The 27,024-nt window shown below is 39.8% G+C and overlaps 1 protein-coding gene across 2 annotated transcripts in view; it reads left to right on the top strand.

Annotated features, from left to right (window-relative positions):
- Positions 1-27,024, top strand: part of MYLK4 (myosin light chain kinase family member 4) — an 80,804-nt gene that overhangs the window by 30,359 nt on the left and 23,421 nt on the right. Inside the window, exon 1 of one of the 2 annotated variants that reach the window (XM_019613778.3) lies at positions 17,786-18,442. The exons of the other annotated variant lie outside the window; for it this stretch is intronic. Coding sequence (XP_019469323.1) covers positions 17,786-18,442 — 657 coding nt within the window. Of the gene's footprint in view, positions 1-17,785; positions 18,443-27,024 lie in introns of those variants that run through there. 2 annotated transcript variants of the gene reach the window in all.

Below are 27,024 nucleotides of genomic sequence, written 5' to 3'. Positions count from 1 at the left end.
ATTCTGCAGGGACAGACATGTTGCTCACTCTGGAAGGATTTGGCAGTGATCTCCAGGCACTGGAACACAGACATCAGGTTTCACACCCCTGGGAGAGGTTGTGGACCTCCACAGAGATGGTGATGGTATCAGGGCTGTTTGAAAAGTTAGCATACTCTAGTTGTCAGCAGCACAGCAGGTGTTGGTGTGACAAAGGGTCAGACCTGTGACATGAAATGTGATGATGCAGTGGCTGTCGTTGAATCCTCTGTCCTGACTTCTAAACCGTGAATACCAAAACTAGCTGGGAACTGAAGGAACTAAGCCCCAAAGTCTCCTAAGTTCACTAATCATGATGTCCAGTGAAATGAATGTTAACTATAACAAGGCCACCTCTGTCCAATTGTTGCAGTTCCTTAAATGGCTCCAGGCATGTTCTTTTATCCCTGCTAATAATAGATAGGATTTACAGATGGCTCATATGGCCAGGGATTTAATTCCAAGCTCTATAAAAATGTGACATAGCCTCAAACCGTAGTCTTGAATGTTCTCTGTGAACCTACTTGTGTCAGTACTTTCCAGTTCTTATTGAGGACAGCATTGCTTCCTTTTTTGGTTCAGCAATGACAGTTGGCTGTTTTCTGAAGGATCCTTGACAATCACAAGACAATCTTAATGAATTAATGCAAGCTAATTAGAATGTGTGATTATAAACATCTAGCTGTATCCTAAGACCTGCAGATCTGTGAGTCTCTGTATTAACGTTAAAAAAAATAAAGCTGTTTGCATCTAACAGTGTTATTTCCCTGCCCATGATGAATCACAGAGTCACAATATTTGTGTTCATCCTGGCGATCAGCATCTTTATAAGGAAGGCACCTCTGATACTTTCCATAGAATTTATCATGAAGGAAGGCTGAAACAATTTCCAGTTTAAAGGCTTGTGTTTCAAATGATTATAGTTCCTGCCTCCAGATTGGTGAGGCGGGATAGCAAGAGGGGAAGGTGGAAGATCTGGATTTGTTTTTACTTATTTTTCTTTCAGTCTAGAAGTCTCTCCTTCATATTTCGTGGGCTCTGTAATGTGTTTTCAAGATTTTAAAATAAGTCTACTCAAATAGTCTCTCCTGAACTTGAGCAGACCAATCTGTTAGTGTGCAGAGGACTGCAGCACAAAGGAGACACGTTGAAACCTTCTAATTTGCAGCCAGTTTTAACTCTGTGCAGATTTTTATGAGCCTGAAAACCTGAGAAACCTCAAACAAGCAAATTGCATTGTTTACTGATATTAAACTGCACCTCTATGTTCCTGTTTGAGAAACGTAAATCACTGTCCCCACATTGGAGTAGGATCTCCAAGGTTCATACAAATTACTGTGTGTAATTGGTCTCCCATTACAGGTTTAGTATGTTCAGGCAGGTGAAAGTGTAATTGTGCACTGAAACAGTGTGAAATTGGAGCCCATCAACAACCTCCTACTTACTCTCCACACACACAGTATTTGTGTATGAGGTAAGTCAAGGATTCTTTTTTTGCTGTTTCTTCATTCTTCCAAAGTCTAAGCAGTGCTGTGTGTGGAGTTAGTGTGGAAGGCGTGCTGGCAACAGGTGCTCTGTAGTGTCTAAATGCCCAGGTTACAAAGATTCGCAGCTTTGCACAAAATGCTTCTGAACGCTGTCCTGAGCATAATGATAATATATTTATGAAGAGTGGTAGGCTGACAAGTACTTCTTGCCTATATGAATACAAGACAAAACCAGTGTTTGGCAGAGAGACTTTCTGCTCACCTAAGAGAACAAGCATTTAACCAACTCTGCCTTTGCTGCTTTAATTCTTGACGTCTGATTGTGAAGCTGTGGAGACACAGTCCCCCAGTGAGGTTCAGGGCTTTATCTGCCCCTCCTTCTGTGACACGTGAACTTAATGCCTTGCAGTTACAGTCTGAGCCACGACACTTGATTCTGGGCTGTGGCAAGCCAGGCATCTGATACTTCGTGCTTCATCTCTGACACTGGATCTCCATTAGGAAAATTACTGGTACCTGATCTGCCTGATCACAGCTACTTGATATATGGTGATGATCCCCATTGTGGCATGTTTACCACTGAAAGTAAATTTGAAACAGCTAGTACAGCAAAACTGAAGAATTGGAGGATATGGCTTTACTCTGTGGATAGTGTGGCTGAAACATGACATTAGGAAACCGTATCGTGTAAAGAGAAGAGGAAGTGCAAGGACAAAAGATAAAAAATAAAGAAAAGAAGAATTATGAAAGAAAAAAATACATCTATGCAAATCCCAATAAGTGTATCTGTTGTCAGAGCTTCATGCTCTACTTTAACTCTGTATGTTGCACTTAAAATGGATCAGCCTTTGAAACAAAACCTAAAACACCTCAACCTAACTTCACATAAGATCACATTTTAATGTCAAATTTAGTAGATTCTGCTTCATAGTTATAATTCAGGTGCAGCCAGGAGCTTCACAGAAGCTATCAAATACTTTCACTAAGCAAGCTGGTTGGAATTGGTTTGCAAAGAAATTGATAATCTGGTTCATTTTGTAAGGTTTTCAGTTTCACTACAGTCATTTTTGTGCTCTTGGAGGAGGGGAATGCAATAAACACTGAAATAAAAAGTGATATGAGGCATTCCAGAAGTGTTACAAGCAGTGATTTGATTGCCTTCTTCACCAGTTAAGCTGGACATAGCATGTTCTCATGTGTCCACCAAAGTCTTCTGTTTTCATGAGCCATCATTTTCCAACACATTCTAGTGTTTTGTTTCAAAACTCTTTGATTAGCTCCAGTGACAACTATTTCTAATTCTCTCATTGGATCATATGAATCACAGAGGGTGTAGAGACTTGTGCTCCTGATAATCTCAATTCATTTTACGTGATGTCAGATGAAAAAATTAAGTAAAAAAGTGCAGTGGTCATGAAATTGAATCCCACAGGCAGAAGGGTGAATGAGGTCATATAAAGACTTCAAAATCATTCCAGGCACAAGCAGGACTGAAGAGTTTGAAATTGTCTGCACTGTAAGGTAGCACAGACCTAGAAGCAAAGAATATGTCAACTATATTCCAGTGACAGAAAGGAAGGATTACAAGCAATTATGTAGGGACTTTCATTTGAATAGTCTGAATTTAGATCTAGGCCAGCATTCCAGCTCCAGATCTAGAAGGAACATCTTAACTAAGGAAACATGAAGCAAGATTCTTCCCTGCTGAAATTCTTTTAGCTTCAGACAGTCAGACAGCAGCCCACTGCCAGAAGTTACGTCTTTGCTGATATAGTGAATGAAAATATTCCTTGTTATTTTGCCCAATACTTTTTTCTGTGTATGTGTCTGTTTACTCCCATTGCCCCCAGAACAGCAAGTAATTAGTGTGAGCATCTCTTGTTTCTCATTTTAAAGCTGCTGTGCAATAACTGTGTTGAGCATCTTTGTCTTGCGCTGGGAGAAATAGCAGTCAGTCATTTCCCATCCATCTTCTCATAGTGACCATGACTTTTTAGAGGCATATGCATAACTTACTAAGATTAAGGCAAAAGAATTAGTTAGAAAAGCAAATTTCTTTTAAAAATTAAAAGAAGAAAGAAAAAAATAGCAAATGAAAGAAAGAGGAATGAACTGTTCTATGAGACTATAAAGCTAGCTAAGCAGGCTAACAAGAAAGCGAAGAGCAGTGCATAATTGCAAAGTGAAATTGTTGTGTAAAATTGGCTTGCCTTTCCAAAGACTATGGACTTGTTCCAACTCATGAATATTGCCTTTGCAATGGCAATATCCAGTGGATGTTTTGCGAAGAATAATTCCTTTCAGAGTGCTAACCTGTATTATTTATGCATTGTGAGGGAATAATTTGTGGTTTCTGATCTAAGCCTAATCCATCACTCCTGCAGATGCCATTCCTCCAAGCACCATACATGACCAGTGTATGAAAATGAGTAATGACAAAAACACTGTCTACCACTGTCCATCGCCCTTGGAAAATCAGATGTCTGGTCAAAGCTGGGATCCCTCAAGTCAGAAGGGAAGGCAAGGCACAACCACCAGGGACTTTTCCTCCTGCCTGTACCGTGTAGTAACTCTCCTGTAGTGGTCTCTTTCTCTCTCTTGACTATAGGGGGTGCTAACCTTAGGCAAAGCATCTCACAGGTAACTGAAGTTACGATTTATGAGCTCTAGAGGTTCTGTAACTTCATTCTTGTTATTCTTATGCCCAGCATTAAGCAGTGTAACGGTATCAACTGCTAGAGGAGCAAAAGGAGGAAAAAATTATAACTTGTGTCTGTGATCTCAAAGATATTACAGAGTTTAAAAGAAAAAAAAAAAGCTTATAATGTAAGCTTCCACCTGCTGCATAGTGAGGTAGGACCATTCTGATCCTCTGCTATGCCCTTCCACGGGACAGAGGCCATGGAAATTGGCCAGATGGTTTCTTTCTGGAGCCTAAAAACCTGTGATCAAATTAGAGCAAGTAATCTTGATGGAGTTCTGTAAATAGAAGAAGTAAGCAGATGAGGATAGGTCAGGGGAAGAGAGGAGAGGGCTTCTGAGGTAAGAGCAGAGTTTGTTTCATAACAAAACTGTTCTTCTCATGTTTCCCTGTCCCAGAAGTGGAGTCACTAGACACTCAGGAATCCAGAACTAATCTTTCATTAACATAAATACTACAGACTTATTCTGAGCAATGTTATGCTTTGCTTTTTTTCTTTTTATTATTTATTTATTATGGAAAAAGACAACAATGTCGTCTGAAAGCATCATAAAATGCAAAAGATCAGGTTCCCCAAAAATCACTGTTGCATATGCATATTGCATATGATATTTCTTAATACCTCTGGTTTCTCAAGTCAATTTCCCATTTGTGTTTATTAAATGTTATACTGCTACACAGATAGTTTTCCATGATCAGCTGTACAATGCAGAAGGAATCATTTCTGTCTCGTTTTTCTTTTTGTTTCAACAGTGCAAACTTTTTGGTCCCCTTTGTGCAGAAGCTCAGGCAAGTTAGAGGCATGATCAGACCATGTTGGCTAAACATCAACACCCTTTGTGTTCTCAGATAAGATAAGGAAACCTGCTAGTGATTGAGCCAACATGGGGCAAGGGGGGAAGGTGAGAGTATGAGCTTCTCCCTTGTCTTCCTTCCAAGAGGCTGGGAGGCAGTACTTGCTCCAGCCGCCTGCTTCACTGAGGAACTAGGCCAGCTCCCCAGTGCATGCAGCTGAGTCCTGCATGAGCTGGTTAAGGGATGGACACTTTTCAGCTTCTGTGAAGAGTTCTACCATCACAGCTCAGATATTTTCACCTATTCAAGCAGTTCACAAGTAAGAAGAAATAGCAGGCAAAACTTCTCCTCTGAGACTTTTCAAAGAGCAGTCAGAAATGCTTCTGGATGCACATAGTGATACAGGAGGGTGAGACACAGAAACATGACCACCTGTAGTAAAGGCTGCCTTGCACCTGTTTTGGCTGCTTGGGTGGAAGTTCCTTCCAAAATAGATCATACTTCAGTTCGGATGTCCTTAGCTTAAAGTCCTCCTCATAAAACTAAGTCTGAACCCCACAGCGTGGACTTAGCAAAGGTTTAGAGCTTCCAGGTTGGTAGCTTGCAGGTGTGCAGTGGAACTGAATTTTAATTTGAAACGGGTGACAACGGGAAGCACAACGTGTGCGTTTTGGCAGAGGGGTGACACAACTGAGGCAGGCTGAGTGAACTGGTTCTCCTGTGCTTGCTGGGAAAATGTATCTTGCTTCAGATACTTGTGTGCTACGCTGAACAATGCTGAAGCCATTTTATTAGCACCAGGTTTTCATCCCGAACCCAGGTTTATTGATGCTGACGGCTGGAGTCCTTTGAGGTCTGATGAAACACTGCTTCATGTTTTCTGGAAAAGTAAAAAGCTGGTAGTCACGTGGAGTCAGATGTTTAAGAGGTAGGACGGCAGTTTGCGAAGTGATAATATGTGGTAGTGAGGTGAGGCTTCTCAGCAAGCAGCGTAGCACTAACAAAATACTTTTTTCTAAAAGGAAAAAAAAGTAATCCCTCAGCATTTCCAGCCTGAAACACACTTTTTCAGCAGTGGAATATTAATGAATTGGTAATACTAGACTGTTTTATTTAGCCAGCTTCTGTAACACTGTTGTACTTTATTGTTTATTCAAACCACAGACGTATCCAGCAGTTAATGTTGATAAAAATGCTATGAAAAGAAACTTCTGTCTGGGAAAAGCTACAGCTGGCCAAAGGGAGTGTGCTTTTTGCTCAGCCAGCTGGGCTTCTCCCAGAGGCCAAGCACCTTAAATCTTACATGATTTTACGTCTCCCGCACATTGAAGCAGGGAAATAACTTTCCAGCTATAGATACTGTAATCCAGCTGTGTGTCTTTTGGGTCACTGTGCTCATTAGATGCCCAAACTGACCTCAGACAGCGGTTTCCTTTCAGCGTTTCTATAACATAAAACCTTAGCTCATCTTCTTTACTAAAAGATCAAGATGTCTTTTGACTGCTGATCCGCCTTAAGGAACGTTGCTTCCCCAAGAAAAGCACTGAGAAGCTGAAAAAATGGCAGAAGTGCCATATCAGAGTTTCTGCCCTAATTCTTATAGACTGTCATAACATCTGGTGACTTAGAACTTTTCAGTGACCTTTCTAGATAATAAACTGGAGACCGTTACAGCGTCTTTATTCTTAGGATCTTTTTTTCCTTCCCATTGAGTGCTTCCTTCCTTGCTTACCCACTTTATTCCACTTAAGCAGGTTCTTTCCTAATTCTAGGCTGCCTAAAGAGGGAGAAGCAAAAGGCGTAGAAGAAGAAATGTGATTGTGCAGGAGTGCATCTGCCAATGCCATTGCAGGCTCTTGAAGGCAAGAGAGGTACCTGCAAGGAAAATCCTGCCCTGTCTCAGTGCTCTCCAGGATAGCAAGTTCTGTGCAAATATAATATTCAGAGAATGTATGAATGAACCGACTGTGTGAAATCTCTTTTGTAAGAGCCTTAGAAGTCAGTGATGTCTAAATGTTTTTTTTTCAGTTACCAAGGGCAGGTAATTGTCAGCAGGACTCCTCTCCCCAGTTTTTGAGTAAGTGGCAATAGCAATATATTTAGCAGACACATAATGTCTTTATTAAGTTTCTTTTTCTCTTGGAAATCTTTGAATTTGAAGTTTTTACAATATTAAGTCCAAAAGTTATGTTCAATTTTTGGATTTTTTTTACATCGAAATTGAAAGTTTGACAACTTTATTCTCTTAAGGAAAAAAAAAATTGTCATGGAAAATAGTAGTGATTCTCAGTTTAGATAACATACTGTCATTCTGCCAGCTACCATCTCATCTTTTGTATCTCATCAGGTAATTGAAATCTGAAGTACCACACAGGATCTTTCTAATGCCTTGATACTGATGTTGGTATTCATTTCCCTGAACATCTTCGGCTGGACAGTGATTGAGGCTAATCTTTTCAGCCAGGTGGCTGGGCACACGGAATGATCATTTACTTGGAACATAAGAGAGTTCAGGGATGCAAAAATAGGTGATGATTGTAATGGCTTTCAAAGTTCAGGGTTAAGAGCTGACCATGTTTCATTTTGTTGGGATATTGCTCCACATGGAAGAAAATAGCTGCAAAAGAAGACATGTAGCTGAAAGTATCTGAGAATATCCACCACTGCAAAATGGTGTTAGCTAACACGTACCCTGAGCAGGACAGAAAGACAGGAAGACAGATTTCAGGGACCCTTACCTCGCATCCATTCATTCTGTCATATGAAGTTGAGCAGTATGGGTTATTTGTTTGGGAATGAAATAAACAGATCAAAATGGAGAAAAACTATAATTTTTAACTTCCTGGATTTTAGGGCTTTTTAATACAGCTCAGAAGTTAAATTTTATGTAACATTTTTTCTTTGAATTCTCCTCTTCTAAAGCATAAAAGTATGCTATGGAAACTTGCCAGGCACAATTTTCAATTTATTAAAATATTGAAAAATATACACCCAAATGCGCAAACGTTATGAAAATCAACTCAAATTACCCTTTCTCTAAAAACACAGGTCTCTGGTGTGTGTGTCTCAGGATGCTTGTCCTTCTTCTACATAGTCTTGGATTCTGACATTTTGCTATGTATGAATGTGCTGTTTATTTCACACTTTTCCCACTAGGCTACTAGAAGAAGAAATCGATCAAGGTGTTTTCAGCACACTGCTTTTCATGTTGATTTGCTTAGTTAAAATCTGTTTAATTCCAACTCTGGTTGCAGTCATGGTAGTAAAAAAAAGTGTTTGCTTCAGCAGAGCCTGCCTGGCTAAACAAGCACTGCTTTGGCTCACCTGCAGAATGAGCGGGTTCCTGGTTTTGGTGCAGTACCTCAGCAGCACAGGAGGATAAGATAATTTCTTCATGAGTATATGATGCAAAATTAGGCAAATAGTGTTGTGGAGAGAGTTTTCTAGTATTTTACAAAACAAACAAGCAAAAAAACCCCAAACTCTTCTTCCCACTTCTGTACTTCCATAAGCAGTCTCACAGCAGAGGCAGCGGGGAACTGCCAGCACAGGTGAAAATGAGTTAGCACGTTGCCCTAGTTGTCACTCTGAGAGCCTCACTAGCCTCACTAGATAGAGAGTGTCTTTGCATTATTTCACAGTAAGGAAAACAGTAGGTTAAGGTATGATGAATCTGAAGGTAATTGCCTTTGCTTGTTGAAGATTTGTTTTATAAAGCTATCTGACCACAGAGTGGCAGCCCGAGACCCATGAGGATCTCAGCTCCTTCTGTTAGTATTGCCTGTTGGGTGGGCAGCCACCACAGACAGTGCTCACTGTTCCTGTTACCACAGGCTCTGATACCACAGACTGGACAATAGATGATAAGTTTTACAGCTCTATCTGAGCTGTCAGTATGCTCCTTCTGGAGGAGATAATGCATCATTTGTAACTCCTCTACCTCCCAACAGGCCAGGCAGCTCTGGGGCTCTTCTCCACAGCTCTTTTAAAGATTTTTTAATCAATATAGTTTCCCTTTCTCACTGAAATTACTTTTGCTATATTTTTAGTATGTTCTGATGGAGTGAAAGGTGTTACTTACATCCAATTTTCCATATAACCACTTCTGATGACCGTCTCTTTCAAGTCTTTTCAGCCTGTCCATCCTGAATTAACTTTTTTGTTAGAAAAGGCCATTCGTGGTTTATAAATTTTAATACAGGATGCTAGCTGCCAGAAAGTTTTGGAATGCTACCAAAGACTTTAACCAGTCTACCCAGCAGATGAAATGAGGTACAGCTCCTGCTGCACCTGGAGACAGTGCTCCTTTCATTGCTCTGTTTCAGAGTTATGACACCTCGGCTTTAGCCTCAGAAAGTCAGGAATTTTCCTTTAAACAGGCTTCCTGGAAATAGAGTTTTATGCTATTAATGGGTAATTTATCACACAGTATTTTTCAGCCTTAAAAAACTCTGGGTTTTGAGGTTTGTTTTGTTTTTAGTGTAGTAAAATGGAGACAGCTAAGCAGAGGTGAGACTTTTGAGGTGGTATCTTGACAGCGGGAGATGATAGTGGTGACCAGCCCTTGGTGAAAGACTGTTGTGCTTTTTGGTGGTGAAATGCTTCCATCTTCAGCTGTTAAGCATACAGATGATGATTATAGTGGCATCTGCGTATGCCCTGTGTACCCATTAGCTGTGCGATGCCACTTGTGACTGAATTGTGCATGACCTGCACAAATACTGCACCTCGCAACTTGCAGTGGATGAACCCTCCTAAGCAAATTCTTTGCCGTACGAAAGAGATCTTCAGAGTTCTGCAGTGTGGGGAATATCACCCCCAGAGTATGGGTAGTGTCTTCCATCATCATTTTCATCTCCAAAGAGCTAGACATTTCCTAAAGTGATATACGTAGAAGCATGGAATCTCTTGAGTTGGAGCGGATCTTTATTGGTCATCTAGTCCAGCATAGATCAGTTCACTTTTTTTTTCATTATTTCTTTTTTTGCAAAAGGTGATCATATGAACACTTTCAGAGAGGTTCCTAATTTGGAGGTGGTAGTATTTCTGAAAGGCCAGCACATGGCATATACGGATTGATCACTGATCTGTATCCAGATTCACTGCAGTTTGTTTTGGTACTTGCTTTTAGGGATTTATCGCTACAGTATCTCCAGGATACTTAGTTACCAAAGTCATTATAGTAAAGGAAGTCAGAATTCGTAATTAATTAACAGGTTGCAGAATAGCTGCATGCAGAGAGCCCTGTGGAGCAGTAAATTCCCTAGTCCTACCTCATGAAGTTCAGTGCCAGACTTCCTCGCTGTACTCTCCTGCCCTGCATAAAGCTGTTTCCTGTTCTGACCTTGAGCAGAGTTCCAAACTAATGTTTTGGGCAGACCCCGGGGGAGCCATAAACGTATATCACTCATGACACAGTATGTCGCTTAATCTTAGCCATACAGTTATTTCAGCCCCCACAGTGAAAGAGTCCAGCATGGCTGCTGATTGTAGAAATGCATCATTTTGGTCAAATTCCCTGATCCATGCTGATATGTTTTTGGGGTGGAGGGGGAGAGGAAGGAGGGGAAGGAGAAGAGTATGGTTTTCCTCTTCAGCTTACCATCACTGACATCTATGAACTTTCGGAACACAGCATGGCTTTCTGAATCTGTTTCAGAGGTTTCATGCCTGCTCCCTAGTCCGTGTCAGAGCTGAGCAGCTGTAAGCTTATATTGTTTCTCAGGGAGCTGTTGTGTACTAGAGAAAGAGCAGACGTGCTTTAATTCTCACTTGTGCTCTCCCATATACAGTGCTTTCTCTGCTCTGTGACTAGAACATGCAATCCATCCGTGTTTTAGACAGCAGCTCTCCTGTTCCCCAATAGCCCAAAGCTGTTTCTTAATTGAGGCTACTGAGATTTCTACTTAAATATTCTGTAAATGATGAAACAATCTTCTTCAAAACATCTTATTTGCAAATGATTTAAGGAGACTTTTTTGCTAGGGATGTCGGCAGTTTATGATCATTTCACAATAGGTAATAAAACAAATCTATGATTTCCCTGTGAAACACAACTGATGATTCAGAGATAAACAGTACTGTTGGAACTGCTCTGCTGAGTTCTATGGCTTAGTCCAGCCATAATATGGCCAATCTGGGAACAGAACCTGTGTCTCCCTTGATCAGAGTTCCATAAAAAGATTTTCTTTTGCTTATTTGCAAAATGTCTAATACAATAGTGAATTTGTACTAGAACCTAATAAGAGTAGGCTAACGTATATTCTCAGCTCTTTCCTGGTTTATGGGCAACTTTTCATTAAATGGATGAATACAGATCAACCATGAGATAAAAGAGGAAGGAAGAGGAACGTGGAAGTTCCAGGTATATAAAGAAGTGTACTGCAAAGTGCAAAATAGACTCCGAAATGAATAAAAGGAAATGAACAGCGTATGAAAAGGTGGCAGAAGAATAAGGAGGTTGTAGATAAAAATAATGAGATCTTTGAGAGACAAAGGTCTTAATTTCTTATGAAGATCTTAAGTCATTATGAAACAAAACAGGTAGATAATCATTTTTCTGTTTGACATTCTTAAAAGTTGAGTCCTGCTGTTTGTTTCTGAATTGCCATTATTCTTTCATCTGTTCTGAGATCTTATGACAGGGATTTGAGCAATTTTTTTTTATAGAAGAGGAAATCAATGTGTTCAAATGAAAACCAAATTTTATTTTATTTTATTTTATTTTTCTAGGAAATGCATCACAAGATGCTTACCATTTTCACAGAGGAGCTGGTCACACATTCCAACTCACTCTTGAATATTTTCACCTTCCTAAAGAAAAAAAAACCCAACTCATGATCTATTCCATCTATTCCTCTTTTTTTTTTCCTCTCAAGAAAAATGCTGACCACTTCTAGAAAACTATAGTGAGTTTTTCTGTAGAATATATATATAAATATGTATATACTAGAAAGAAGTCTAAGAAAAGAATGCAATAATAAGCTTCAAATATGTAGGAGGCATCCACAAAGAAGGGAATAAATGTTTCTCCTTGTGCACAGATAGGACAAGAAGAAATCAGTTTCAGTGGCGCCAAGGGAAATTTAGATTAGAAAAACCTTCTAACATAGGAAATTGTCAACACTGCAACACATTACTTAGAGAAATAATGGAAGTTTCAGCACTGGAAGTTCTTAAGAGGCTCAATATAGGGGCCAATCTCATATATGAAGAACTTTATGTGCTACACACTGTCTTTTAGCTGCATGAATAAAGCTGTCTTTCCTCCAGATCCTCCCACTATTTTAATAAGAAAAGCACAGGATGATTCAGTATGGCTCTTACCTTGAAATTTGTTATGTTCTATCCATTTTTACCTGGATTGTGTTAAAATGCATGCAGTTAATATCTGTGTGATTGAGGAAAGCTGTTTTCTCACGTTACCTTTTCCGAAAGCAGAGATGGCATGGTCTAAATTAGCACTTGTAAGCCAGAGCTAGTTGTTCACACTTCTTTTTCCTTAACATATACCCCATGCAAACCTGATTCTTGCTCAGATGTAGGTGTGGGAATGTCAGAAAAACACATTTTGCTTACACTTAGGAGTGAGCAATGGTTGGAATGGGGAGCATGCATCACACAGTTGCTGCAAACTCCTGAATGGCAGGATCCACATTTTATTTATGAGGAAAGAGCAGAGGAGAGATATTCCAAGCTTCTGCAGTAGTAAAATATCAACTCAGGCATGGGAGTTCAGGAGGTACGTTGTCTAGAACAGCTTACAGTTGATGAGCATGGTACTGTGCTCTCCAGATAAAGTTCAGTGTAGCATATCCTGGCACACAGCTTGGAGCCCAAAAAGTTGGAATTCGATTCAAACATTTCCCCTTGTGCTCTTGTTTATTATAATGGTCGATACCAGCAACCATAAATTTACGAGGTGCTCTGTCTGGGCCTTTAACAGTTATGAAGAACTGAGCTGAACTGAGCTAAACTGAACAGATTCAGGTTAAAAAAGAGGTTGGGGAAGAAAACTCTTTATGACGTGAGTCTGATAGAAGAAGAAGAGGTAAGGCAGGGCAGTTAGCATCTCAGCAGTACGGTCAGAGGACCAAGAGCTGGTGAAAATCAAGAGTACAACTCTTTTAAGCAGAAAGCAGTTTGTCAGGCTTTATTTGCACCGATAAATTATCACATATGAAATATATGTTAAAAAGCAAGTATTAGCTCTTCTTGCTGATTAGATTGGGTGTTCTGGACTAGCAGGATTTTTTTCTGAAGCTGTTTTGCTCTTATACCTGTGAGACTGATATCCAGTCAAAAAGATCAGAACCTGCTAAGAGCTTGGTCTGGGCACCTCTGAGCCTGAGGCTTGTGGTTCAGAAGCACAAAGCTAACAGAGCTGGGGAAGCAAACTGGCTTGTCTGTGATAATTTCCTAATGCTAGCCAGATTTGTCATATTCATGTGTACAGAGAAAATGGCCACGGTGTGAGTTCAAGAGAAAAAGCAGAAAGGAGACTTTTTATTTCTCTAGCCTGCCCGGTCTTCACCTTTAACCCCTTTATGAGTCAAATGGCTGAAGTGGAACCTACTTATGTCTCTTGTTGGCAAATGTAAAGCTGATGCTACACATGAAGTTTTATCTCATCTCTTGCAGACTTGCTGTATCACGTCTGTAGAGACGTTAAAAATATGAAAGTCACTGGAACTGTCACTTATCCACTGCTGCTTCTTTTGCTTTTTCTTTTGAATTTTAGGTGCTTCTGTATTATAGACATGCTGCTTTAAGGCTTTTTCTCACACAACTTGAAATAAACAAACACAGGGAGGGTTATTTTGTTTGTTTTTATATATTTTTTTATGTAAGAGCCATTTAAATCATTTAATTCAGCAAGAGCTGAGCAACAATTGTATGGAAGAAACAAAACTCTTTTTGGTAGATGACTAAAAACAATGATTAGCACTATGTTACACAATTTTTTACTGTATGTAAAAATTCCCAGTGTTCAGTATCAGCCTTTGGGTTGGTATTGTCACCTACATGATGTAGTAACCTAACGCTAATATTCCAAGGCACAATATTTAGATATTTAGGTGGGATACTGTGTTGCTTTCAGAACTAGTGGAATTGTTTTCTTTTTAATTTTTCATTTGGATGTATACTTCTTTGTTTTCCATTCTATTACTGCAGTTTGTGCCCTTAATCTCCTGCAGCCATTTTTGCAGTTTCGGCGTTGTGCAAATTCAAATGATTGACTGATTGACTGTTATCACAGTGATACTGAGAGTTGAGGAAGAATGGCATGGATGAGGAAATACCATCCAGTCAAGTTGGTATCACTTTTTTCTCCTCAGAAGAGAGAACTGAGGAACTTCAGAACTCAGAATCATTCAACAGGCTTTCCAACCATCAAACCAATGATCCTGAAATCTGGCACCAGAGGTAGCAGGGATGAAACCGTCCTCCTCTGTAGGTACCGTGGGAACTGCTGTTGCAATTCTACATCCAGTGTTCTGGCTAGGAGGGTAAATTTATGTTGGTTTATATGGGCTGTTTAGAATAACAAGAATAGAAATGTGACAGAAATATTTTTCTGGGGCTAAGTGAAAACTGAATGTCGTCAGTGAGCTCAAAGCTCATTAATGAAGCAGGCCATGGATAGTTGAATGTAAAGAAAACAGGAAGAAACCACTGTAGTAAAACTCAGTCATCACTAAAACTTGTAAGAGGAGAAAAAAATAGCTGTTTTACAGGCTTATTTCATATGCAAACCATATATATATAGTCACTAAGATATTATTTAAATTATTGGGAAAAACATTCAGGTATTCAGCTATTAAAATATCTCAGATTATTCACGTATACTGTTATTAAATTTTATCACGTAATGGTGGTAATGATGCTCACTGCAAAGAAAGAAATGTGCAAATACTGTAAATAATACTAGTTTTTATATAAGACATTACCTGAAATAACTGACTCTCACTGAACTGAAAGATATCTGAATTTGAAAGAGTATTTCCAGTTTGCAGAGCAAGAAGCAGCAATCAGATTCCCAGTTCTGAAGAACTTATTGGCAACACCTCCCTGGACCCAGGAAGAAAACTGCTGTTAAATTTCTTCCATTTGTTCCTCTTCTAACCTCCACACAGCAGTACTATCTCCTAACTCATGTCAGCTTCAGACAGAGCTAACACATACAGATGGGTTTGTAGAGAAGCATTTTAATAGCTGGTTTTCTACATTTGAAAAGTGCCTGGCATTTTTTCATGTTGTGGCATAATATAAAATCAATAGGACTTCACTGAAGATACCTGATAATAGGATTTTGCCTCACAGAGCTTAACATTTTTATTAGTATTTATAGTATTGGTTTGAGGTGTTTCACCTAACATTTCCCTGGGCAACCGTTAGAAGAGATTTAAATGTTTAACATATGTGGCTGTGCTCAGTAATATAACACATGATTTTGCCATTACTATCCGCGTGTCCTTTTTTTTATCATTTCCTTGCTGTTACAACATAATGTTCCTTTGGAGAGGATCTCTGCAGCTGACAGGCTTTCCCTATGAAACCCCCTAAGCAGGAGCCCTAACTAGGTGGCAAGGCACAACAAACCTTTAACCTTGAGCTTGTGCAGGGCAGTGGGGGTCGGGGAAAGCTCCCAGTGAGCTTCTGAGCTGGCACTTCACACAAGATAAATGGCTCTGCAAACCTGGCCATTTTACAGGCATGCAAACACCTCTCCTGGAATTCTGTGTCTAACAGGCTTCTGCAGATGTGAAACTGTCAGGAGGGTTTAGTTTATCTTTCTAACAGAGATGAACAGAAAAAGGCAAAGGGATTTAAACATAACTGCTCTCTGCAGGAGCCTCCATGATCTTCTTTGCTTCAATCTTCTTCTTTTTTTTAACTGCTGTTCTGTATATTATTCTTTCCATGAAATAGGGATCCTTAAATTCCCTGTCGTTTTCTTCTCTGCTGTCCTGTTTCCTATTTTAAAATTATTTAACCTTCTCAGTCCACTCAGCGAACGTGCTACGCACAATGACACGTGGTGGTCACTTCATGGTAATGTCTGTTATGTAAAGAAGAGATTTTGTTCCATGCTTCAGCGTCATGCATGGACACAGTTCACCTTTCAGTCACAGTAACACGCTGCTCCAATAGGTGACAAATGTACCTAGGAACTTCTTTCTTTTATTAACCTGTGCTAACCTGAGAACAAGCTCCTGAATTAGCTTATCGACACTGGCTGCACGCTGATTCATAAATGACTGTGAGAAAATACTTTTTAAAACATCAGCTGTGTTTGACTGTAAAAGGCACCCAGAAATAAGGAGAAGATCCTTCATGTCCTTCAGTTTGTGAACAGAACCAATTTTTATAGAATATTCGATGTGCTAGATATTCAGAACTCACTGCATGCTTGCCATTAGAAGGATGGATAAACTGAGGCTGGTTTCTCCTGGTTTGCAGGAGCCACAAAAGAAGCTCTTGTTCCTTTGAATAGGGCTACAGTCTGCCTGTTTTCCAACAGCTGACTTTACCTGTTGCATTCTGTGAGATGTACTGCACAAGTGCAGACTGTCCTATGTGTGGTCAGTCCATGACAGCCACCTGTCTAAGGCAATCTTTTCCTTGTATCCCAAAAGCAGCCTTTTTCCATCAAAGTGATCCATACTGGTGTGCTTTTAGCTCACGTGGAATACGATTGACTTGAAGTGAAAAGCTCTGGTTCTAATATTTACTTCTTAAAATCTGCTTTTGTTTTTCTAACTAACGTGAGAAATGTCCAGCAATTCAGACTTATCCTATTCCTATTCAGACTGATTCTTCTTTGTCCGATCTTGTCCTTCTGAAAATAATGAAAGCCTTTTGCAAAGATTAAGCAGACTGTCTGAGTTATGAATACTAATCCCTGTTTGTATGACTTGTACTGACAGACAAAGTAAAGAACAGAGTCTATCAATTTTTGGAATTTTGAATGAACAGATCATAGAAAAATGTAAGAGCTCCTTAATTTGTGGCAAGTTAGCATAGCACCAGTAAATACAGATATAAATTGAGATTTTGGATATGAAGGGAATTGCTTTTGTGTAGAGAACTAGATATGTTGTAGCTGAAATATTAGGCAGAGAATTGGGTTCTCTTTTTTTTTTTTTTTTTTTCCAAAAAATCTGCAATCAGCATCTCCTTCTTTTACTTTCCTTAGCGAATTTGTTTTTAACAACTCCATCAACTTCCTGCTGGCATAAGAGGCTTCCTGGCAAGCAATAGAGGCTTTCATCTGAAAATCTCACCTTAAGACATAGCAATTTTAAGCAGCCATGCTTAAGGCCCTTACAGGGCCCTTATTCTCTTCAGAGCAAGGATCACATTACATATTAGGCTTCTGGAAAGCAGCAGCACTACTGCCAAAGTATCTCTACTTCTCATGTATCATGTAGCCTTTTTGCTGACAAATTCCTTTGGAGTGCAAATAGTTCTGTCCCTTCTAGGGCTGATGTCACTGAACCGAGTGCATTTAGGATGCTCATCTCTCTATTTGCTTCATTTGGAAACAGATATATGCATATATATTATTAATGGATTCAAGGCGCTTTCCTTCCTAAGTAATTTGGGTGTCTCTTTCCTCTGTTTTAGTCAAATGTGGGACAGTAGTTACTTAATTAGTTGAGTTGGAGTCAATAAAGTAGGCTGTATACCAGTGCAGTCTGGATGGGAAGCCTTTGCAACTGATATCGTCCTCAAGCAGCTGAGCATCAGAGCGTTTCCTCCCCCAGCCTAAACTTGCAAAATGACCACATCCAGCAGGCAAAGCTCTTCTACATCTGTGGTCAACAACTTGGCAAAAATGTTTGATCCAAATGCTTTGCAAAGCCAGAGGTCTGGTAATACAATGGAGCCCCCGCAGATTCGTCGTGTTGTAAGCAGTGATGTCAGCACTGAAAGTTTTAACGTCATGGATATGAAGTTTGCCTTCCTTGAACAGAAAATAGATAAGCTGTTGATGCTGCAAGACAACATGCTTAAAAAACTGAACAGCATTTCCCAAGAAATCTATTGCATTGAAAAAGATATCGAGATTGTAAAAGCAGAGACATCTGAGCCTGGACTGAAAATGGAAAGAAACAAAAATCTGAGAAATAATCAAATGAAGAGGCTTTGCCTTAAAATGAAAAAATCTCTTTCTGATATAAACAGGAATGCAGAGCAGCAAGTTAAAAGACTGGATGGACTGGAACAAAGCGTTTCTGCAATACAGAAGCTTGTAGGGCCTCTGGCTGAGAAGGTTAAAGCATTAATAATTCATCATTCATGTGGAAAACATCATATTCTAAAACGTAAGCTTTGCAAGGCATGTGATTATACAAAAGCAGCTGGACGTGCTTTTGGGATGCAGATTTTCTCGGGGACAACAGCTGATGCTCTGCTCAAGAAGAGGAGTGAAAAGGTGAGCCTAGGTTTCTTTCTTGTCAAGAATCATTGCAAGCCATAGATATGTTGTCTTACATGCTTAGCTTTTCCATTTCATTAACATTTAAGAAAGAACAACCCATACTCTTTAAAAAAATGAAATGTATTAGAACAAACCAAGCAAGTTTTCGTGAAAAAAAAAATACAAAAATCTACTCAGTGACTGCTACCTGTGCTTTTTTCTAATGATCTCTTCGTTGTTACAAAACATAAATAGGGGTCACTGACATCGGTGATGAAGATTGTCACAGAGATCAGTAGGTTTGGGTCTTGAACATTTTACTGGATTTATAATTATTGAGTTAAATCAAGTTGCAGCAGTCATGTTACATGTTGTGTGGTCTAGAGCTCAGTGAAACTGTTGAAAAACCTTCCAGTGACTACAATAGACTTTGGATCAGGAATGTGCATGTGTGTGATGTCCTTTATTCCATAGAAGAACTTAACTGTTCTGATGTTCTGATCTGGTTTGTTTTTTCTTTTTTTTTTTTGCTGACATCAGTGGGGAGGGAGGTGTTCTAATCTGGGATCCTAGGTAAGGTTACTGTAACTGGAGCTACAGCTTTTGTAAACTTCTTTGGAGGAATAATGCCTGTGTCACTGTAACAGGAGTTTTGTTATGTTTTTTACAGGCCAGATTCAGAGGACACAAAAAAAGGCTCCTTTGATTATCATAGAATCTTCTAAGGTAGCTTAAATATTCTTCATTGCTTAAAGAAGCCCAGTAGCACTAGAAAATTAAGAAATTTCTTCTAACAAATATGTTGGAACCAGAATGAGCTAAAAATGTTGCCTTTGTTATTCTTTTTTGCTTTCATTTCATTTCTTCCCCCCAAAAAATCACAGTCAGACTCCACTGTTCGATAATTAAAGAGTAATTTAAGGAGTTTATCTCAAACTTTTATGCAGAAGAAGCACCATGTGTAGTTATTAATGGAAATGACCTTCCTTGAAAACAGAGGTGCCCAGTATTACTTGGAATGCTGTCCTCAGCATACCAGGTGCTTTTTAGCTTGCTTACTCTTAGGCAATTCCATTTCTCAGTTAGACATGATTCATTTGAGCCATAACAGGAATTTTAACAGTAGCCACTGTTGAGTAGCAGCAAAAGAGCATCCTGTAAAGATATGTCCATTGAACTGGATGATTCACCACTATGTAATGGTATAACCTGTGCAGCCTTTTTTCCAGAACATCAGTAACTAAAGGGAAAAGTAGCAGTGCAAACAATAAAAGTGATTTTTACAGGCCTTCTTTGAACATCAAATTGGACTGATTTCAATGAATGAATTTGAACATGAGAATTTTTCACCTTTTGTGCCATTACCTTGATGAGAAAAGATTATTTACCTTGATCTCATGGCTTCTTCTGCTTTTTAAAACATCAGTGAAAACATCTGTTGTTAAAGTCCTGTTCACAGGGAGGCCCACAGGTCATCTATGTAACGGTAGGATTGCTGTATCCTGTATCTGTGACAGAAGCTGTCTGTGGTACAACTGTGGATTAAGAGAGAGAAGGGGACCATGATGGCTTCACTGGTGAATGTGTGGGTGCTGCTTTGTGCAGCAGATGAGGCAGGTCATGGCTGGTGCTGTGGGGAGGAAGTGATGTTCCTGACAAGGGAGATGGGATGGGAGGGCTTCTAGATGTGAAGTAGAACGTGGCAGGCTTGGATTTGATAGACCCAAAAAGAGGAGGGGTGATTAGGATCTCTGTCTTTATTCCAGCAGCATCTCCATTTGTAAGCTCCTCACTATTCCACTGTTGTTCAGAGTGACTTTTGGTGAGGTAAAGAGTCTTTAGTCCTTCAAGCCCTGTCTAGCACCAGGGCTTATTAAAGGCAGCAGGAGCATGTCTGGAGTCATGCTGGTGATAGTATTACTTTGCTAATATTTTGTTTGTTTTATTAGATAGCATACATATGTTAGCCTGTCATTACCTTCCTGTCTGTGTGTTTGATTTATTAGCATAGGACCATCATAAAATTATCTGCCTTTCTTTTGAACAGCAGATGGCTTCAGTAAACACTTAGTCAACTTGGTTCTAAGTAAAAACATACATGAATTCAGCACTACATTAAGAACAATGGGAGGGTACAATATCCCTCAGCAGAGACTGTTAGCGTGCCTGTTGGTTTAGTAGCAGCCAGCATTTATCTGCATTCAGGACAAACAGACTCTTCTGCCTAATAGTGAAAAGCATCTCTGAGCAAGATAGTGAAAAGCATGATCCATAAGACTCTGCGAAGCTGGTTGCTTGTGCCTCTGCCTGCCACATATTCAAAACAGATTTACAAATGAGGTTTTAAATTATTGTGACAGAAGGAAAAAGAAAGGCTAAGAAACTGAAAAATAGGGGTTAGATATCTTCTCACCCTTGCAGAATTTTGCACCTGAGATGTACCAGCGATACCTGGTGGCATAGCAATGAATAGACCTACCCAGTTATGTGAGACCCTTGCTTCTGTTAGCAAAATCTTTATTACTGTCTCTGGTCCCCACCTGAAAACAATTTCCAACAATGCAGCAGCATTGCCAGCGACCAGTCAGTAAAACCAACATCTTTGTTGTCCCGGTTGGCCTCCATATGGCGTCACTGAGCAATCCTGCAATCAGTTTATACATGCTCAGCTCTGTTCTGTTTCTTCTGGCCATGAGAAGGTGATCCATTTGCCCGTTTGGAAAGTCAGTACCTGTTTTTGTGCACTGCCAGATGTGATCAGATGTTTGGGATGATGTGCCAAGATGTCCCATCTTTACCAGTGGCCATGCCATGTGCTGCTGAGCTGAGGTGGCTGAGCTGCCTGACAGATAGCTGGCTGTCCTCAGCCTGGATCTGCAAAATAATCCAGTCAGTCCTAATTACTAGGAGGTTGTGCAAGAGGTGGCCATGATGCATCCATATAAAGCAGTGTGTTGTGTTCACATATTGCTTAGTCACCTGTCCTCCTATCCTTCCCTCTTTAAAGAGGTGCTCTTTGCTTTATTAATTGTAGAATTGGTTTTGAATCTTTCCTAACGGGCTAGTCTTATAGAATTGGATAGAGAGAGTTGAAGAGGTGGAACAAAGAGGACTGCCTCTGTTGGATGGGAAGAAGGGCAATGGGAAAGATGTAAAGAAGTGCTGATAAACAGCTGATGATAAGCAATTTCTTTTCTGGCTTCAGCAGCATCTGGAACAGTTTCCAGATCACAAGCCCCACTGGGACTTCTTGTGCTCTGCAAAATACAGGGATCACTCTCTTCTGAAGCAAAATTTCTGTTTTTCTGCTTTTTACTGCCATCCTGAAATACCACTGCTGCCTTGTACAGGAGCTTAGTTTATTTCTGTTTTGGGCTGAAGTTATAATATTGTGTAGACTGCAGACACTTCACGCTTTGTCAGCACTGCCAAATGTCTCCCAGCCATTTTCCACCACATACGGCATGACCCCATCACCAGTGGCTGAGAGGAGAAGCATGCATTACTTGTTTTTCTAAGTTTTTTTTCTTACTACTACCACTCAGGAAAATCAGCAGTTCTAAAGCAGTGTCTTTAAAATCTTGAGGTTTTCCTCAGTTTCACTTTTCTAAGTAGTCCGTGATAATCCTGTTGCAAAATGACACTGTGACTCCACTTTCAGTCTTATTCCTTCCACCTATCAGAAAGGAGGGTAAAATAATATTTCACTTATTTCCTCCAAATTAAACAGTTTAGAGATTCTATACTATTAACCTGGAAATACTCACCTGGAGGGTCATAAAGTCCCTTTTGTTGCCATCATAAAGTGATGTTGAACTTTCTGCATTTGCTTGCAACTTGCTGTAATTTTGGTCACTTGCCATTTCAGCAGGCTTTGCCACAGGACTAACAACTACTAGCACTTTGAGGCTGTTTCCCACATTAAAACGCCCCAGCACTGAGAGTTGTGCTTTCTGTTTGAACTCTCTGTCCCTCCTGCACAGGTATCACAGTGCAATTGCAAGTCACTCATTGCTTTACTTGAAGTCAGCAATTAAACTTCTGTTTGCCATCTGTGTTTTAAGATCCATTCAGCCTCAGCCTGTAACCATTATTCTGATTCCTTCATTTTGCCTACAAATACTAACTGGTCCCTCATGCCTTATTTTCCTTCTTTCCACATTGGCCGTGCTCTGTAAATATTTCATATTCTAGCCAAACAGGCAGGAGTTGTTACATTTTCTTTTTTAATTCTGTCTGCAAGAGTTTCTGCAATCCTCAGTAGTTTAGAGGGTAGAATCTTTGTGCAGGATCTCAGTAGATGTGTATGCTGCTTGGGCAACACAATGTCAGTGGCTTTAGTGGCCTTTGTATCTGGGAGTGCTTCTCTGCTCCTTGGAACCAATGCCTTTCCCCAAATCTGTCCTCAGTAGAGATAATCCAGTTTTTGAGTGAGCCATTATTAGAATTATAATTATCTCCCTCACTTTTTCTGTCTATGAAGTCATTAAGTTTTCTCCAGACAAGACATCTTCATCTTGTTTTGCCCTGCTTTATCCCTTACTGACACCCATAGGAGGTTTTTCATCCACTTCCAATTCAGAAACACTGTATACTTTTGCTTTCTTTTAGCACCTGAACTTGCTCTCTGCTGTCAATATTCTTTGGGTAGGATCCAGTCCTGGGCACTGCAGTTGTGGTTTTGCTCCCTCTTTACCTGAGGAATGTGAGGAATCAAAGCAGGCACTGCTGATTTCTAAATACCTGCACATAGCCTCAGATGGCTTTTTGGTATGACATTAATGCCTGTGTGTTACAGCCACCATTTCAAGAATCCACTTCAATTCCTTTGCAAATCTAAAGAGACCTCATGAGATATAGATGTAACTGGTGAGTGCAGGAGAGCAAGACAAAGGTCATCAGGGAGCAATCCTGTAAAAGAAGGCTCCTTCGAAAAGGGGAGACAGTTGTAGGAGGGATTTGCCCAGGCAAGAAGTCTTTGCTCACTCCAGTTATCTGCAGTCCACCTTTTGACATTAGGAGTTCTACCTATTCAATCAATTTTCAGGTGTCCCCTAGCAGGGGTCAGATATATCTGCTGGTAGTTAGAATACTATGCTTGAATGTCTCCTCCTGTAGGAGAGAGTACCATTGCAATTAAATGTAGAGCCTTCATCATGCTGGCCTTTGATGACAAGGGAAGCTACTCAGGAATGTAATTGATTTGGTGTTGCATTGGCAGCATCCTGGGCTTTGCATACATGTGCAGCAGTGACAAGGAGAAGCAATGCTTGGCTGGGCAGCAGCCCCAGCAGAACCTGGGATGAGTCCAAACACATTCCTTTTGGTATGTGCTGCCTTTGTGGTGAGGTGCCACAGGAAAATATGCCTGTAAAGGGAAAATGAAGAGATCTTCCCCCCCCACACACATCCTGAGCTCCTTCATATTAAATGAAGTTTGTTTTCAGGAAACTTGTGTTTCTAGAGTCCAATTAAAAGTGAGTCATCAAAGCCGCAGGGAATAGTTTTTGAAGTTTGTAACTCTTTGGAAGTCTCCCAGCAGTGTGATTCCCAAAATTGGCTTATGAAGGATTGTTCAAGAAGTCTGAACGTATTTGCTGTGGATATCATTATATGCTTAGCACAGATAGGTTAGTAAAGGTGTGAAATGTGAATGAGTCTTCTTAAATGATGCTGTAGCACAAAATTGCTCCAGTAATTGACAGGTGGGGGAATTCATGAGATTTTTGAGTTTTGAGCTGGACTCTTACCCTCCTTTCTCACAGTGGAGTCAGTGGAGCTCACTACAGAGGATGAGAAATTTAACAATAATGTGAAAAATGTGGAGAATGGCACCTAGAAAGCTTTTGGGATGTGGTGCAGGTACATATGATGCACATGAGCAACATGTGAAGCACATGGGACCCTGTCATCATCACACATGAGAAGACATCAAGAAGTGTGGAGAAGTAGAGATGTGAGTCAGTCTCACATAGGTTGATGTTATCCTAAGGGAGTTTTCTGCATTTAGAATGCGTCTTCATGCAGAGATTACTACCAATGGCTTTTTAAGACAGCATGTCAGTCAGACACAAATTCTCTAATATTTCCTAGAGAGGGAATTATGATTCTCGTGGCTAATGTGTTTTGACGTGTGATTGAAAGATCCTTCTGACTTGTGTTTGAATTATACAGAAGAGTGATTTCTTATCTACTTCAAAGAACACTGTAAGTATTGTGGAAGATATTCTTTCTGCCAGAAGGTGCCAGTGGATTGTGTAGCATAGCAAAAAATAAAGTCACGTGGCAGATGTACTACCTGCCATGAAATTAGAGTTCAGTTCCCATGTGTGCATTTTCCACCATTTGTAAGTTTGTATCAGAATTGTTCAGCATTGCTGGGTTCTTGGAAGAAAGACAAAGAAGGAATGAGTATTGAAGAGGAAAATAAAAGTGAAGGAGAGGCTGAGCAGTGGGTTCTGGGGATAGAGCAGGAGTCATCACAACGCATTCTGGTACCCCAGGACCGCCATTGCACACAGTGCATTCTCCCACATGTGAAGTACTGAGAGCATTCATCTCATAGTGGTCAGGTGGAAAAAAACATGGCTAATTCTGGATGTGAATGAAATGAAATCTTCACAAAGCTTGAGTAACTACAATCATATTGGTGAATGGATGGTGATCAGATCTGATACTAAGCCAGGATATCTTGTAGTAACAATGAGCTACAACGTATTTTAAGAACCTGAGAAATAGAAACTAAGTCAGAAAGGTGTTCTAGATGTGTGCAATATTGCATGTCTTGATCCCAGACGAATGAAATTGAGAATAACATTTTGACATCAAATGAAATGTGATGGAGTGATAACGCACCTCTAGCTAAAAACTTGGGGCTGCTTCATGAAGCCATTTGTTACAATATATATATTTTTTTTCCATAGGAAAAAAAATCAAAGAGTTTTATTAGCTGTGTAAAAAAATTGAAAGTTAGCTAGGAAAACATTCCAAGGTTAAGACTGCTTCGGTATAAAGAAGGAATTTAACTAAGTGCAGCTCATTAAAAAAGGGTCAGATGTCTATAAAAAACATTAATCTCTCACTGCATTTTAAATCTGTGTTAAAATATATTATATTTATACATATGATTTCTTATTGCTTAATTTCTGCAAGGTTCATGATGCACTTTTTAAAGTCAATTTAAAGAATTTTCAAAAGTTTTAGCTTCCAGAATATCTTGCATTATTCTGTTATCACTATGTGGGTTTTTATTCTCTCTCTGTTACTCTAGCAAAGTTCTTTATGAAAGAGTCTGTTTAGTTTACAAAATGTATTTTTGAATACACAATGCCAACTTTTGTAGGTGAAGGCACCTTTTTACTTTGGTATATTCTGTGGGATCACAGCGTAACCTTTAGTACTTAACATTTTCTGGTATTAAAATGAAAACTTCATTGAAAACTTTGGGCTGGAATGGGTAGGGAAAATGTCTGTAGTGCCATAATCCTAGTTGTATATATTCAGATCATTAAATAGAGGCAAAGCAATAGGGTGGAAGTCTAATTTGCACTAAGGAATATTGATTCATATACTTTTAGAAATTATAGACGGAAAAGAATCACGTCACCAAATTTCGGGATAAATAATATATGAATAAATGAAACCTCACCAGAATTGAATTAAAAGATCTCTTGAGAGAGCACAGTTATCAGACTGAAGGAAGAAACATGAACAGTAGGCAGGCAGGAGGGATGCCATTAAGAAACTTCCATGCTTTTCAGATGAAGTTTTCAGAAAAGCATGATGGCCTTGGGTGCTCACAGGCTGCAGATTCTTGAGGGGACTGGCCTGGCTGCCTGCACGTAGACATCTTGGCAATGAGAGTCTCTACTCAGGTGGACATCTTGAGGACACGTGCCCTGGATGAACTCAGGGCAGGTTGCCATGTCTCCTGCAGCAGGCGTCTGGCCAGAAGGAAGGAGCCCATTGACTTCAGCCAGCTCCAGTAGACCTGGAACAATCTCACCCTTTGAGGGGAAGAAATAATGAGAGCAAGCTCGTGCTTTTACTATTGGATTAAGTTTTGACAAATTGAAGTCACATGTTGCTACTAAAAGCAAAGCCCTTCACGTGGAGAGAACTGGAATGCACATGCATATATCACTGATATATCTACAGATTGTACTAGTCAAATATCTAGTCCTTGCATTTGTTTTCTTATTCTGCTGCACTGCTGGCTTTATACTTACTGCAAATAGTTACATTTATTTATTCTGAAGATTGCCAGTAAATGTTTTATTTGTATTCTTTCTTTTCCTTCTCATTTGAATTAGTATGAGCTCCTCATCTGCTGTTAAAATGTAAGAGATCAGAAGTGATGCTTGAATAAACAGTGTAGTATTTTATGTAACACTCTGGCAGCTTCAGATTTTCAGCATCATCCAATGTTCCACTAGGTGTGGATTTTCAAAAGCTGACTTCTGTATTTCACACCTGCAAACTAGAGCAGTATTTAGTAGGAAGCACTGTGTGCCTGCAATTAATTCTGAATGCAGAAGTAAAATCTGGCCCCATGCATCAAAGAGCTCAGAGGCAGTTTCTCTGGTTATTTGCTCAGC

The sequence above is a fragment of the Meleagris gallopavo genome, chromosome 3 (genome assembly GCF_905368555.1).
Source record: "Meleagris gallopavo chromosome 3, MGAL_WU_HG_1.1, whole genome shotgun sequence".
NCBI classification, from domain to species: domain Eukaryota; kingdom Metazoa; phylum Chordata; class Aves; order Galliformes; family Phasianidae; genus Meleagris; species Meleagris gallopavo.
This window is presented reverse-complemented; position numbering and strand designations above follow the sequence as displayed.